General features: G+C 34.7%; 1 protein-coding gene across 16 annotated transcripts in view; it reads right to left on the bottom strand.

Annotated features, from left to right (window-relative positions):
- The window catches only part of NRXN1 (neurexin 1), a 1,108,907-nt gene that overhangs the window by 127,815 nt on the left and 963,681 nt on the right, over positions 1-17,411 (bottom strand). For 12 of the 16 annotated variants that reach the window (XM_081069306.1, XM_081069308.1, XM_081069310.1 and 9 more), the window contains 2 exons: positions 3,997-4,086; positions 2,283-2,602 (listed from right to left, as the gene is read on the bottom strand). In XM_081069306.1, the coding sequence (XP_080925432.1) occupies positions 2,283-2,602; positions 3,997-4,086 (410 nt within the window). The remainder of the gene's footprint in view (positions 1-2,282; positions 2,603-3,996; positions 4,087-17,411) is intronic. The other 4 variants (XM_081069293.1, XM_081069294.1, XM_081069297.1 and 1 more) reach the window with 1 other exon arrangement.

The raw sequence follows: 17,411 nt of genomic DNA, 5'->3' as shown, positions 1-17,411 counted from the left end.
GCAGTTAACTGCTTTACATTAATTAATATTATACAATGCGTAAGTTTTTATTTCTTCAATTGTAGGTGTTTAACTTGAAAATGAAACATCTTTTACATGTTTTCTAAAAAAACACATAATTTCTTAACATATAGCAGTTACAAATTGATAAAATACATTAAAAAAAGCTGATCATTCTTTTTGCTTTATTTTGGGATACGTTTGATTTACCTAGGAACTTTGGCAACTAATTTCATTAATGATGAAACAAGACTACTAAGAAAAACATCTGGCTCTTTCAGATTTTATTCATGGGAACATTTTCAGCTCTGAATATTATAGAATGTCTTCTTACGAATTATTTTATATAAAGGAAATAGTCTATCAACTGCTTTTTGTTTCATTTTCTCTGTATCCAATTCACCTTAACTTGATTATTGTTAAATAACCATAAACAACAATCATAATAACTAATCATCAATGAAGTATCAGGAAAGGATATCCAATGGAGCTATTGGGTATGCATTAATCTGTCTAAAGTCAAAAGTATCCGAGGGGCTAAGTGTTGTTATCAACAATCTTATAAGGCCAAACAAGACAGAGAAAACTGACAAAATGATTACACTCTAAGCACACATTCTTACTGAAATGTATATTCCGTCAGGGCAGGGGTTTTTGTTTTCTTGTTGCTAATGTATCGTCAGTGTGCAAACACATTGTATGCAACATGTAGAGTGATCAATCAATGTATGTTAATAAACATCCTGTAAGACTGACCATTTTACGTTGTGGCCAAATGCAAATGAGAGAGGGAGAAAGGAAAGGGGGACATAGAGAGGAGAAAATGCCACATATGCTGTGTTTTTCACAAGACCGGGTCTTATATTAATTTTTGCTCCAAAAGATGCATTAGATCTAATTGTCTGGCTAGGTCTTATTTTTGGGGAAACACAGTAGGTGCCTATATCCAATACTACACTTAAGAATTTACAATTGTTTGGTCATCTCCCTTCACCTAGGACGTTTTCTGTCTGTTCCTCCCACCTCTTCCTATTCAAAGTTAAAATCAGAATGTATTTTCTTCTCTTTCTGGTAAACTTATGTTAATTAGTAGATAGGGTACTGATGCAACAGAATTCACCTTTTTGACTCTCTTGCTAAATCTGACACTTGGTCTGGTTCAAACACTTGAAGTAAAAACAATTAAAAAAAATAAACCATGTCATTCTTGCTTCATTAGAATGTGGGTTTCTAGAAAAGCAACAATAAAGTATTTGGGAAAGCTTTCTTTGGCACCTACCGAAGATAATTACTATTAAAAATAAAAAAAAAGGAAACACTCAATTTTGAACCAAGGTGAGCATAACCATCCTGAAAGAATTCAAAACAGAATATGTACGAAGGCTATAAATGTCAATAGGAATCTAATAGCATTTAACAGCATTTCAACAGTGTTCTGGTAGCTTTTCATAAAATGTAAGCTCCATGAGGTGGGTAGTTGATTTTTTTTTCTTTTTTTTTAAAAAATTCTCCAATACCTAAACCAATGCCTGATATATATTAGGCAATCGATAAGAATATCTTGATTTAATCAATATACTTCCAAGTTATACAAATTCAACATTTAAAATTCTACTTATCAAAAATAGTAGACATAAGACTGAACATTAAGCTCATTGAAGTGAATTCTAGGTCACAGTAGTTACCCGTATATCATACAAAATATGTTAGCCCCAGACAGTTTTTAAGTATCGTATTTTGAGTCTTTGTCCTCAGAAAAACAGTGTTTTTCTTATAGATACTAAACCTATTATTCACCGTGAGAGCCACATGCTTACCAATCCAAAATTTTAAGACTTCAAAATACAATAGAAGTTTTGCAATTTATCTTGTACGATTCACAGATCTGTTTTTATTTTATTTTGATGAAGTGTCAAACTTGAAAAAAACAGGGCCTTTTAAATACTTCATTAATTTACTTGTTCCCTTCATTTAAACAGTGGAAACCCTATGCAATTTGCAGACCATCCCCTCAGCTTGGGCTCGACAGAGATTATTTAATGAAGGCTATCAGCAAGCTGCAAACCACCCAACACAAAGCAGTTTATAAAAGCCCGCAAATCTCAAATCAACAGCATATACACATATCGTAGTGAAACTGAGTGCATTGTATTAAGCAAGAGTCAAAGGAAGCCGTAATGCCCGAGACCAGAAACAATCCCATTTTAGAAAAGACACCTAGGCAGTAAGCCCTCTTTCATAATCACAGGTCCAAAAGGAAGGAATGAAATCCGCATACTCACCTGGCTAATGGGTTCTTTCGTGGGGGGCTTTCCTCTTCTGGCTGTGCTAGTAGCCAGCGTTGTGGTGGTCTCCATAATTGACGTGGACATCTCTGACTGCATGGCAGTGGCTGTCGACTCAGTTGTCATAGAGGAAGGCACTTCACCAACCAGTCTCACATTTCCCACTATGGCGATGTTGGCATCGTTTTCGGCTGCCATATTCAGAACTTTCAAGCCATTGTAGTAAAGCCCAGAGAGCTGGCCCTGGAAGGGCTGGCCCTGCTCTTTCCCGCCAATTATTATGGTTGCTTGGCTATTGAAGATTGTGAGCTGACGCCCTGTAAAAATAATATTACATACATGCAAAAATGTTGATTGTGAACTCTACATTCTACAAAGGATGATAAAACAGATCTTTCATGGGGTGGATAATGAGAGCAATAAACTATAAGAGAGGCATTTGACTCATAATTCATTGCTGATAAATGAGGTGTCCATGAAATGCATAATCATTGGCAAATACTTGTAAATTCTCAATTGATTGTAAATGTAGTGCTTTTGCTAAAAGACCAATCAAATATATGTATTGTAAATCAATTTTTAGTGGATCCCTTTCCATTTTATCTCAAGATCTTATACTATTGGTCTTTAAGTGTAAATTGTTGAATTAAAAATGTGACTATATCTACCATTTCAAGTATTTGTCAGTCTAAAATTACCACTGGCAGAAAGTAATCTCTAGCAGCTGATTTCTAATTTTAAATTCATGGTGAAAATTTCATAATTCACTTAATGGCCACAGGTATCTACATGCTATATTTTAGAAACATTTATGTTTTTGAAGGCAATGGTCCATTGTTATTTGAATTATTCTATTTTTCCGGCAATCACACTGAAAAGAAATGCATGGTTTACACTGAGCATGTCAGAGACAAAAAATAAAAATAAAAAATTCCAAAACTATTTTTCTGATTGTCTTTCAGCAAGTCTATTAAAACAAAACAGAATGAAAAAATAGCTTCAGATGTAAAAAGCGGCTTCAGGAATGATACACAAACCAATGGAGAAATTATGGCACATTTCCATCAAACAGCAATCCTCAGCAACAGTACCAATATCATAAATTGAGTATCCAGTTTTAGTAGATTGCTCTCTTTTCTTAAAAAGCATGCACACAACTTTAAGTTCAGTTTTAATTAGGGCTTGTTCCCAAATGCTCTTAGAAGGTTGAAAACGTTAAAGGGACTTCATTTTGACCGGCAATCCATATTGCCCACTATTTAAGATGCCTAGAGTTTAAACCAAGAGTTTTGTTGTTTTGTTTGTTTGTTTGTTTGTTTTTCAGGACCATAATAAAGATATCAGAACTACATATATTTTAGTTAATAATTTAGAGGCTGGAACATGTAACATAATCTATGAATGATTTATCATTTTGGGTTAATGCTTGCTGTGAGTACCTTCATAGATTGAGTTAGTGGATTATATTTAACAGTCCCTTTAACCTTAAGTTAACAGGGTAAGATTATTAAACAGCTGGTACGTCTAAAAATGTATAGAAATTATTATACAAGGTATGCAAATATTACTATCTATATTTTACTGTTTTAAATTTGTTTTTAATTTAGTTTTACGGAAAATTTATTTTTTATGTTTATTAGTGTTACAATGAAGTACTACTTGGTTATGTTCAAATTATTTTTTATTTGAAGTTTTAATCAATGTTTTTTACCTTTGTCGAGTAGCCATTCATCAACTACTCGACCAAGTCGATATGGAATTCGCTGTCTAGCAATCGCCAGGCGCTCGTTATCATTGTTTCCTTTAAAGTTTAAAGAGACATTTCATTGGTTAAAATCTGTAAGGTCAAAGGTTAAAAGTTAATACTTAAAGCTTGAGCTATACAGTTGCCACATGATTTTTTGAAATTTGGAATTTTAAAAAGTTCTACCTAGAACATTTCATGTTTCAGACTTGTCATTCATTCATTTATTTTATTTTAGCAAACAAAATTATTCCTACGTTAATTGAAAATTAGAAATCTGCATTTGAGCTAGGTTATTAAACTTATGTTATAGACAGACCCGAACAACCAATTTAAACAGCATATAATAGCTTTACAAAAAAATGACCATTGATCTCAGGGTTTTGTCTTTTTGATGTTTCTTATTAACTAGTTAAACATGTTCAGGTGAAACAGGTTTAAGTTTTCAAAATACATTCAACCTCTTGTTCCAGATTAGTAATTTATGAACACCAAACTTAATACCATCTTTGGCACACTGAAGCATCTAAAATAGGCCTAGCATACTTTGTGTCCTATTCAGAAAATAGAAATGTGTAATCATCTCATTTAAGGAAACCACAGAGTCTGAATAGTTCTTATATATTCCATACAAATTGGTTTATCAATCACTTGGACATAACAAGAGAATACATCTTGCATCATCCAAATACACTATTATAGGAAAAGGCTTTGACAAAAGTGACATTATTTGAGTGTCCTTCAGTTTCATTTAAAGCTTAACATATCGAAGTGTAAAACAATTTGGAAAAAAAATATGTATGGTTTTACGTACTCAGATATCTGCTTTTATATTAAGCTATTCTAAAGGCCTGGTAGCTTAAGGGAAAAAGAGTGGTCTCTACTCATAGATCTGAACTAAGTGTGAGCTTTGCTTCTCTGAACAAAAAAATTTCAGATAGAAACACGGTTTAAATTGACCTTGAATAATGCTTGCAAATAGATAAGTATTTTCCTGATCTATAGAGCACTTAGGAAGCATATAGGCTGTCATCTCAGTGCTTAATCATGTATACTGCAAGACATTTTCTATTGCATGAAAATTAAAGTATGGAATTTTGAGCTAAGACATTTTGGCAACAGCTCAGATGAGGACTCAGAGGTGAAAGAACACCGAATGATACTAGCAATCCCCACAAGAAAAGACTGGGTAGAACATCTTGCTAGGGAAGATAATAGATACAGATTTTTCTTATATTTAGAATAATTTACACTAGATTTAATATACAGTATATTTATAACAATTAACCCACCGTGATATTGGCTGCACACTTTTAGAGAAATAGAAAAAAACAATCATTTAGACCTATGAATCTGTCCTTTGAATATATGTATGACTGAAAATATATCATACGTTAGTATTTAATTTAAAATGTATGCATCAAAGTAGACCCAACTATAAAATTTAATAAGAACATTTACATGTATTTCTCTGTATTATGCAATCATTAAAATGTTATACAATAATATGTTTTCCTATGGGAATATTTTGGTATATTTATAATTAAAAACAAAAACAAAAACAAGGGTACAAATAACTTAAGTTCCAAGCCTAACTTGATTTTTTTAAGTGTGCAGAAACTGTATCCTTCTTTGTGTGCTTGCGTACACGTATATTTATTGGTTAGCTTAGGCCAATGTGATTATTCATGAATGTGTGTTTTGGGCTTATATGTGATTCATGTAATTAATATGTGTATGTGTATAACTTGATAAGCAAACATGAGATATTTTTTAAAAAAACACATGCTCTTTGCTGTATGGACTTTTTTGCCCGTTAATACTCATTTCAATTCACACTCGCCTGATGACTTTATAATTAGGTGGCTCCTCAAACTGTTTTTCATGCTGGAGTGTTCCCATCAACAGAAACGATCCATTATTCCCTCACATACCACCCGAATCTAGAATGCCAATCACCTCTTCTTCAGTTACTACTTCAGTATATTAACAAACCTCTCTGCATCCTCTCAGCAAATAAATCCCACTCATGCTCCACATGTCAGCCAATATCTAATCATGCCACTTGTCTATATAAGCCTTTCCATTGGCTTCAGGATAAAATCTCAAACTCCAAATGAGGACTTCCATGATCTGGAACCTTCCTACTTCCCTTGCCCCATCTCATAGCTGACAGTGCCTTGCTCTTCTCTTCTACCCTCATGAAACTTCTTTCAATTCTTCTAAAGCTATCCTTCTTACCTCTGGACTTTTATACTTGTAGCTCCCTTTATTTGAAATACTATTTCTCACTTCCACCCCATTCTCATCTTGCCTTAGCCAAACATGGGAGCATTATTTCCTCAGGAGGTCTTCCTTGCTGTCCCCAAATGAGATTAGGGCACCTGAATATATGCTTACCTGGTGCCCTTTAGAAACAAGCATCGATCTTATAAGTGCATATTCAATAAAGATTTTTCCTGTAAAGTATGAAGTTTCATGAGGTCAGGTATTGTGTGCAGTGTTTATTGTATTTTCAGTGCTTGCACAATATCTATCATTTGACTTCCTGCAAAATATCTGTGTATTGAAGTAGCGAAGGAATCATTTTTTTTAAATTATGATAGCTTTTTTTGGCACCATTATCTCATCCTCAGAGCCTAACAATATTCATAAGAAAAAAACCAAAAAGCAAATACTTGTGTTCAGAGAATACTCTATACGTGACTAAGCTTCCCTTTGTACTTTCCAAAGGAAACATCACATATTTAAATTATAATTTTACTTCTTTTAATGACTGTTACTGATTTGAACAGTCATACAGTCAAATCACTATTTGCTTAAAAATAACTGTCCCGTGCCACACAACAGATAATTATTAATAGTAATGGAATTAGAGAGATAAGTCTAAATAAGACAGGTGAAGAAAGCTGAAGGCTCCATATGTTCTTTTTGAATGACTGAAAAAGAGTACATAAAAACACATGTATACACACACACACACACACAAACATACAATTTTCCCTTATACCTTTGACTAGCATTCACATAACAATATGACTGATATGGCTGATTTAAGTCAACCATATCCTTTGAAGATCCTCAATGAGATTCAGCTAAAACAAAAACATGAAATCTGCACTCCTAATGTGTAACAAAAAGGTCATCTAACAACACCAAATAGAAAATAGAGTAAGCAGCTGAGAGGGTTTAAAAAGGCATGGTAATTTTAAAACAAAGGTAGCCACTGAATGGGGTTATATAAGCCCATAACCCATGAATGTCACATGCCTTCTAGTTCAGAGAGTATATATATATATATATGTATATATATATATATATATATAGGCTGAAGATGTTATTTTAAAATTAAAGGACAGACTTTATTCTTTGTTGGGTTAATGAATGGAAATCAGATGGTGTTAACTTCAACTCAATGTATGTTGACTTTTTCCTCCAAATTCATTGTTCTTCTACTAGAATAAAAACTAATAACTGTGCTCAGAATAAAATCATATATATATATGATTTTATAATCACATATATATATGATTTTATAAACATATATGTATGATCATATATATATGTATATATATACACACATATATAGTCAACTAAATGAAGACACATCTAGAGTTCAGTGCCACTGTTTTTTCAACAGATGTCTGCAACCCCTTCTATTATTGCGTGTAAAATAGTTCAGATTGTTTAGGTTTGCCAGGAATAAGCCTGGATTTTCGCATCCATTTCATGATTTTCATTAACAGACTGCCTATGGAAAATGGTAATTGAGGTATATATTTTAAGAAATTGATCAAAATGCATTTTATTTCTTCACAAATTCATAGTAAAGTGGTATTTGTAAAATATCCACGACATTTTATAATTTTGTTCATTTTATTTAATTATGTCTGATATACATTTAAAGTCTAAATGCGATATAACAACTCGCTTTATTGGGAAAGGTCAAAGAGACACATAATTTCTGATGAACTTTTCTTTGGCAAGGGTTGCACTCTAATACAAAACATGTTGGGGTAGAGAAACATTACCGATGTTTTGTGGATGGTCAAAGGAAGCAGGCTTAGACTTAGAGGAGAGACTAAAAACAAGTGGAATGTATCTGAAAATTTAAATCAAACCAAAGGGGAATCTTGGGGAGAAGCTATTTTCATCTTCAAGTTCCCTAAGTCAGAGGTAAAGATAAAGTAATAATTATCCACTTATAAAAGACCTATTTACCTTGGGATTATTAAAAGGTTCCCACAAGAATTGCATCTTTTTAAACAGCGTACAAATCAACTAGTCTTCAGAGAACATAAGTTAGATGCGTGAAAACAGAGCTTGTCACTAAATAGTTAAAAGACAATCATTTAGGTTCATACTTCCTTTACCCTAATAAAAGTGGGATGAGGTTTTTCTTTTGGTTTCTTTTCTTTTTTCCCCCCAGTTAGTTTTATTTGTAAAACTACATATGTTGGTATTTCCATGAAAAATGCCCCCAGTGACATACATGTCTCTGTTGAAGTAATTTTCAAGCAATGAAACAGTATGTACAATTTGGGTTTATTTTTCCTTTTACAGCTGAAGGATTCAGTATTTTTGTCAAGAGGCTGGGCAGCCTGTAGTAATACCACTACAGCCTACAGATAGGTGCGAGCTCTCATTGAAGTGGCCACTTAAGTATAAGGTACTAAATGTAATGGCTATTTCAAACAAGTTTCCAGGGGTGAAGAATAATAAGGAAAATCTGATCATTCACACTTTTAGAGTGTAACATCCTCTATTTTGATTGAATCCCAGATAGTTTAATTTTCCAACTAATAATATTTGGTCACACTATAGCATATTAATTTTTTATGAACCAGTAGACTTAAAGGAAACGAGTAATTGAAAATAATCAAAGTAAGCAGCAGGGGTAATAAAATTCAAATCCTTAACTTGGAGTTAAATTTCATGGTGGGACTCAGAAAACTAAAGGAAATAAAATTATAATCATATTTTATGACTACTGGTCAGTAGAGACAAGCTATATGAATTTTGCTAATACATAGTTTTTCTCCTCTCATTTCCATAGATCTTCACCCTGGATGTGTAATTTCTCTTTGAATAAATAAAAGTGTTAATTTTTGATATGACATAGTAATATACTTGGAAAAAATAAGGAAAAAGCAATGCTATAAACCCAACATTTTTCCAGAATAACATGAAAGTAAAAACAAAGATACTCGTCTTCTGAAGCCTTCTTGTTTCCTGAGGTTTTAACATGGGAAAGGAAATGCTCTGCATACTTCCAGGGAATATTAGAAGTTTGTTTTTAGATTTTTTGCTTTTAGATGAGAATAAGGCATTTGAATATGCCTAGGCCCATAACAAAGTAGAAGTTTAACATTGTTTTGTAAAATTACTCTAGTTTTAAAAGCAGCATTATCATATAACTTCCTACTAAATGTTTTATGGGTGGTTGTTATACAAACCATGATATATAGTATTACCTAACTCAGCTGGTAATGTTCCAAATAAGTGGAGTATGAACACCACTGACTCATCAAGGAACAAAGTTGCGAAAAAATATAACTAATCTAATGAAAACATTCATATTGTGCATTACACTATTTGCTATATCATTAAAATGCATGTGTAACAAATACATGCATTTGTTTGACTCCTATCTACTTCTCCAGTTTCATCTTGAACCACTTATTTCCAACTCTGTAAATTCTAATCACTCTAGACTTGTTTCAATTCCTTTAATCAAGCTAATCCTCTTTGCAGATGTCATTCTCATGGTATTACAGTCTTCTTGCATCTCTGGGTACTCCTTTACACTCCTGTCCCCACACGTGCTCACACACACGTGTCAGGGTTTGGACAACTTATTTCTCCTCTAAATATTAGTTTATGTGTTTTTCAAGGAAGTATTCCCTGTGACCCCTATCCCTCTATCAAATTAGCCTAGAGCTTTGCTTTCCGTGATGTGTTCTTACAACACTTAGTAGCAATATCTATAATCATGATGAAATTATTTCACGCAACTGATCCTAGATAATAGTTTCCTTTGCAAGCATAGACCATGTCGTCCAGTCCATCTGTTCACATATATATATATATATATATATATATATATATATATATATATATATATATATATACATATACATATATATGCCACTATGTGTGTGTACACACACACACACACACACACACACACACACAAACACATACACAGTGGCTTTTATGTGTTATGCATTGTACTACTTGCTTATATAGGTTATCTCATTTACTACTCATATTGCTTCCGGATGATAAGTATCTTGTATTTTATAGATGGAAAAATTGAGGCCCAAAGAGTTGACATAACCATACCTGGGCCATACGTAACAGATAGAGGAACCATTTGAAATAAAACCAAAATAAAAAAGATTTGACTCCAAAACGGTTCTATGGAATAGTTATTAAAGCAATGTCTCAAACAGCCTGAGTCATAAAGGCCCAGCGTCTTCCTTTTAATCCTGATGACACTCTCCTGTGTAATGGAAAATGTCATGGTTGTGTCTATAAAGGTACTGCCTTATAAAGTTTGGGCCACACAAATTGCTGTCTTGGCCACACAAAATCAATAACCTTCCCAAAATTCTTGAAGATTCATCAGGAGGATATTTTTTATCATCCCTATTTTATAGATCAAGATAGTGAAGCAGAGATGAGTATAGTGATCAAAGACCTACTACAGTTGAGGCCCCAGTGAGGAGCAGTATTTCATTTCCTTTTTTTTTTCCTTCTTTTTTATAACAATGTCCTTCCATGCACAGCCCTTTGGGACATAAAATGCTCCAGGCATCCCTTGTCTTTACCTCTGACCTATAAAACAAACCCCACACATAAGAATCTACCAAGTTCACAGCTTTTTTGATGCTGACCCTCTCCATAGACATGTTGGAAAAGGAGAGAGGGTCCCAGTCATGACTCAAAATGCAACTGTACTTCGTCAGCTTGTAAGAAGATAGAACGCTGCAACATGTTAAAGTGAATTTTGCTTGGACTTCACATTTCCTTCTTTTTTCTTCCTTGTCCATCTCTCATCTCTGCTTTTCCCTTTACACATCTCCAGGATTCCAGTACTTTTATGCCACTCGTCAATAACTCAGTGCATGCATCCATATCTACTCTTTCTAGATATATTTCATGGCCCCTTCTGTATTACGTTCTAGTAGTCAAATCTTTGTTTCTTTAGAATATGTATCTATGCTAGCCATTAGGAAAGCAATCTGACTCAATGAAGTCAATACATAAGCACTGATTTTGTACCCTGACAGCATTGTGGCAGACATACATTAATACATCACATAGATCCTACTGTTGAAGAGCTTACACTTTATTTGGTGAGGGATAAGGAAATAAGGAAAGTTAAATGGAAGTTTAACATAATAGATAACTTGGTATAAGTAGACAATTAACCACCATTGAAACTGTAGTTGGCACAGAAGTTCAGAAAGAATAGTGGATTAGAAAAGACAAAGAAGGTGTGATAGAATAGGAAGGCTTTTACCCAGACCACAAAGAATCTACATTTTATTGAAATAATAACTAGATACAAATGCCTACGAGGTTGATCATTGATTTACCTCTTGAATTTCATAAAGCTATGTATCCCTGGATCTATTCTTAAATAAATATAATTTCTAATAGAATGCACTAAGTTTCAGACTAATTGCAAACATGAAGAAAATGGTTAAAATATTTATGCCATGCAAAGTGCAACATGTAATACAATGTTAAAACTACTAAATAAAATATGATGCAAGTTAGCAAGAATTTGAGGGCGATATGGAAAATAATGAAAATATTTGTGTAGGACAGAGGGATTGTGGGAAATCTTTTCCAAATTTTGATTCGCTATTGTTAATACTATATTTATAGATTTTTGCTTCCGCCATTTCCTTTATTTAAAAAGGGGGCATTTTCTATACCTTAAATGCAGTATCTTACTGCCATGCTATAGCCAGAGAGGGTGGCACATCCCAAGTGAGCCAGCCCACTTAACTTACACACCGGAGAGAGCACAGACTGCTCAAGTGGGGCAACACTGTGTTCATGACTAATGCTTCAGATGACACCCCGGCTCCTTACACAGAGCAGCAGCCTGTGTATCCAGTTAAACAATATCTTTGTGTGAAACTACTGTGGTGCTGGACACAAAAAGCCACAGGCTGCCAACTGTTGAGTTCAACAGTGCTTTGCGGAAGACATGAGAAGCTTAGTGTGTTTCTCCCTGGCTTAAGATATTTCTTCCTTCATATCCCTCTGTTGTGTGGGACATTACGATAGCTAGCATTCCTTTATAAAAAGATTTGTAGAAGCGCTTGTTCTTATTAGCTACTTATCCTCAAAATTTTTTATTTTGGATATCGTTCCATCACATTAGTTAGACATAAAGGTAACCTTGTGGACTTTGGCTCTCATTGCTTATGTGGAATGAACAGTGATTTACACCTTCTTCCCTAAGCCTGTCTATGCAGGTGGGTTCCTAATGGAAAGAAACTGGAATACTATATCAAACACCAACAGCAACAGATGAAAAGCCACAGGGACAAGCAGATAACAAAATACGGAAAGAAGTACTGTGATGAATTAAAGGTCATACTCCGTTATCACACGTACTAAAGAGTTCTTTTGTGCTAGCTGTGTAGGATTTAAGAAGAATGGTTTAACAGCTACAAAAACAGACAGGGCCACTGATAGACATCACTCAGTGGTAAAATGAAACGAAAAATGAAAACCTAAGAGGAGTCCCACATTACCTTATACATGGCATTTTGCCATTTTCCCAAATAGGAAAATCTTAAGCACTTTAGAAATCATAATGTCATAACATTTAAGCTTATCCACCCTAATAGGAAATTACATATATAATCTCTAAGGCTTCTTGTCCTTGTTCTTTATTTCTCAAAATCAGAGAATTATGTTGTACAGCTGGACTTTCTACCTCCTCACATTAACCTTGACATTTCATCTATTCTTCTGAATACTTAGACTGGTCTATGGGAGAAGAAACAAGTAAAGGTCTCATACGGAGTCTGATATGGCCTGTCCATGGTACTGAGAAAGTTCCTTATTCTCCAGTGAGGAAAAATAAGTCTGATTACTACTGCATTTTAAAGCTCATTTTCAATGAACTTCAATTTCTCTCTTCCACTTGTAACAGGAACACGGGAAGATGTTTTCCAATTAGAAAGCTGGGGTTTGTCAATGGCACGCACATTATTTAAGATGAAATGCTCTGCCAGTGCACTGGGCAGTCTGAGATACAGCTGTTGGATCAGCGCCAGTCCTCTTCAATCGGATAAAATGTAAAACCTCTGAAATAAAATAACTATTTTTCTTTTGTAGGCAAATCAAATACTATGGATTTGAACTTAAAACCTTAAAATAAATATTCCCTAATAAAAATTTATTTTGCCTGCCAGCAATTATTTCTTAGAAGTAAGTACTCATGTGGTGAGGTTCATTGTGAAAAGAGAACTCTTGATGGTTATGAAACTGGGCTCTAATTCCTGGGTTCAAATCCTGGCTTCATTATTGACTAGCTGTGTAACAATGGGCCATGAGCATTACATCTCTGAGCCTAAGTTTTCTCATCTGTAAAAAAAATAAAAAATAAAAAGTATTTGTAAGAATAAGAGACATAGCACAGTGCCTGGCACATAGTAAGCACTCAGTAAATGTCAGCCATTATATTGTGATTGTGTCACTATTTGTTAGCTGGTACCATTTGCCTAATATGATATATCTAGGAATGTATAGATCACAGAAATTATTGCTCACCCTTCTGAGCACAGAAAAGGAGATGAGTGAAGAAGAGTGGAAAATAAATCCATTTTTCTTTCCCACGACAAATAAAGGCCAAAAAACTAGACTTATTGTAAGAGATGTCCAGAACCCCATAGGTGCTTTATCAAAATCACCGCATTTTCTCCCAAGCAATGTCAGAAACGTTCTCAGAGGTTTATGCATGGCTACCTGCAAGCCAAGGGGAACAATTGAAAGGAGGTCATTAACTTGACAATGCCATGCAAAAAGAAAAAGCCAAAGGCACCTGCCCTAAGCACCAATGGAAATCAGGGGACCACCATCTGTTCTGTGCCACAGCATGGTGACAAAGCTGCTCCTGGGACAAGAAAACTTTAGATATCACTGAGGTCTCAAAATGACATTTTAATCTGTGTATTAATGCTTCAAGCAGATGCGGTTCAAACAGAATGTCTTAAACTCTTCTTTTATCCCCATAATGCTTATTGTAAAGAAGGGCCACGGAAACTAAACAGAAGCGGATACTACATTTTCTAAAGCAAGGCAGTCCTGTTATCTGTAAAATGAGGTCAATGGACTAGATGGTGACTTCCAACACTAATGATCCGTGGTCCCAAGTTTAAGGGAGGACTGTCATTTAGAACATTTTGATAAAAAAATTCTGTCCGTGGGTTTGTGGGAGGGAATTAATTTTAGAGGCATTAAAAACAAAATATCATCAGTTTCTAACTTTGCAGATATCTTAAAAGGCAGTAAAATCTTTGACTTAGCATGTGCTTTTTCACCCTTTTCTTAAAAAGAGAATCTATCTCATAGTACTTTGACAAATTTATGAAGACTTTCAGTCATCATCTGTGGAGACCTTTATAATTAAGCCATTACATTTTTCTGATATGTTTAATGTTGCAATCTTTATGTTCACCCATACAGACCCCCACACCTCTCACCATGTACACATTGCTCTGGCTTCACTTTACCCCCCACAAAAGCATGTCACTGCTCTGACAGCCATTTCAAGATGAGTAAGGCAGGCAGAGGTTAGATTTTAGGAGATTTCAATCTTATAAACAGTAGTTAAGAGGATGGGGGAACACATTATGACACTAAAGAGAAGAGGTTTGTCTCCTCTTCATTTTAAATTCTTAGCACTAAAGAGATGAGAGGACAATTTCAAGAGGGAATCTAGGGATTTCTTCACATCAATGATGCTCTTTGCAAACCCCTTTTGTCCATAATTGATCTAAGTAAAAATCTTTTCTTGGGTCTCTCAAACGCCTATGTTCTGGAGAACTGCACTTTGGGGGCTTTCTTGCTCAGGAGACATCTCTATGAGAGATCCCATCCAATCAAGTCTGAAAAGAGCAGACTCGAAAGCCTATAGATTCCCAAGAGTCTACCAAATCCTAGTTTGGTAGAGATCACCAATTAAGATCCAGACATCTTAAAGAATGCATTAGGTACAGATGATAAATAGTTTATTACATCTCTCAGAATAAGACCATGAATTTCTCTACTGCCAACAGTATTTCTTCCTAAACTTAAGCCATCTGTGATTTCTAGTGGCTCCCTAAAGAAAGAGCAGAAAGGAGAGAAGAACAAAACTATACATATGCCCTACCAAGTTTAACCTGCTCCACTAGTCAGGACGATTGGAACTGATCTACTCATACTTCTGTCATTTTTATAAACCAGGACTTCTATAGTTAGGCTGTGTCATTTTCAAATAGAAGGCTAAACTAATGGGATGATACAACTCTAGCCTAATTAACACCTCATTTAAATATTTTCCTGAAGTCTTTGCAATCCAATTGGCCTGCGTCGAGTTTAGTGAACATAAACAATTTGTTCATATCCTCCATACAAGAATCTTTCAACTACTTCAAGACTTCAATGGGCTGAATTATGTCTCCTGGAAATTCATATGGTGAAGCCCTAACCCCCAGGACCTCAGAATATGACTGTACATATTTGGAAAAAAGGCTTTTAAAGGAATGACTAAATTAAAATGACTCCCTTATGGTTGACCCTAACTCAACCTAACTGGTGTCCTCATAAGAACAGGTAACTTAAACACATAAAAAGACACCAGGGGTATGCACATATACGCGTAGACAAAAGACCACGTGGAAAGTCAGAGAGAAGGCAGATATCTGCAAGCCAAGGAGATGGGCCTCCGAAGATATCAACCCTGCTGACACCTTGATCTTGGACTTCTAGTCTCCACAACTATGAAGAAATCCATTTTTGTTGTTTAAGCCATCCAGTCTGTGGTATTTTGTTATGGCAGCCTTAGGAAACTAATATAGAGATGATTTAAAACTGGTTAAAATCATATATCGTTGGCTTATTCACAGACCTTTGATATTAAGCAGATATGACATAGCAGTTTGATGCTAATTGCCAAAAAAAGTCTAAGATCGAGTACTTTTGGGTTTACATTTTAATAAAATACTATGTTAATGTCAAAATTATACCCATTTTATTCATTAATTTTGGTTAAAGAATACATTTTGTCCTTTTCTGGATTTGCTGCAAATGACAATATTCTACATCCTTGTGGTAGTCAGCACAGTTTCCAAATGAACTCCACTGATTTACATTTTGCTTTATGTTATAAGATAATAGTGAAATTGATTTAAGCATGAAATACATATATTTCAGCATAGTTCTGTTATAGCTATACTACAACTTTTTAAAGAGAAACTATTTGACTTTTAATATTATTTAAGAAAATTTCTTAGACTAAACATGATTATATGATACTACTATTGTCTTTACTTTGTGGCCCCTGTAGTAGCTTCGTTAACACAGATGGCTGTAGTAGTATTAAACATTTAGTGTTAGATTTCTAATTTATTTTTAAAAAGTGCCATATAGAAAAACAAAGTGTGTACAACAAATCCCTATGTATATTAATGTTTAAATATGATCCTTTTATTGAAATATGCTGATTTCTTTAAATTGGTAACTACTGTGAGATCACAAAAAGTTCACTGTACCCACTTCTAAAACTCTAAAGACAAATTCCAAGTCTTGAAGGATAAACTTATATTACACAAATATCAATTTTAGGAACTGCCCATGAAATCTTTTTAAATAAACACACATAAAAAACACGATTTGAGGGCCTTGCTAAAGAGTCATGTCAACAACAACAACAACAAAAAACCCAGCAACTTTCACTGTTAACTTGGAATTTTTATCATCTACTCAAAACTGGACGAGTGTCTTAGTCTGCTCTCTTTCTTGTTAATGATTCTCACTGAGGAATGATGTTAATTCCAAGTCCAGCTTCCATTAAGGGATACCCCTGTAGCAGGGGTCAGAGCCTCCCTGTAGTAGGGATAAGAGCCAGCCTGTAGTAGGGGTGAGAGCCAGCCCGTAGTAGGGGTGAGAGCCAGCCTGTAGTAGGGTTGAGAGCTTCCCTGTAGTAGGTGTAAGAGCTTCACTGTAGCAGGGGTGAGAGCCTTCCTATAGTAGAGGTGAGAGCCTCCCTGTAGCAGGAGTGAGAGCTTCCCTGTAGGAGGGGTGAGAGACTCCCTGTAGCAGGGGTGAGAGCCTCCCTATAGAAGGGGTGAGAGCCTCCACCGAGA

Source organism: Rhinolophus hipposideros (genome assembly GCF_964194185.1).
Source record: "Rhinolophus hipposideros genome assembly, chromosome: 12".
In the NCBI taxonomy this organism is placed as follows: domain Eukaryota; kingdom Metazoa; phylum Chordata; class Mammalia; order Chiroptera; family Rhinolophidae; genus Rhinolophus; species Rhinolophus hipposideros.
This window is presented reverse-complemented; position numbering and strand designations above follow the sequence as displayed.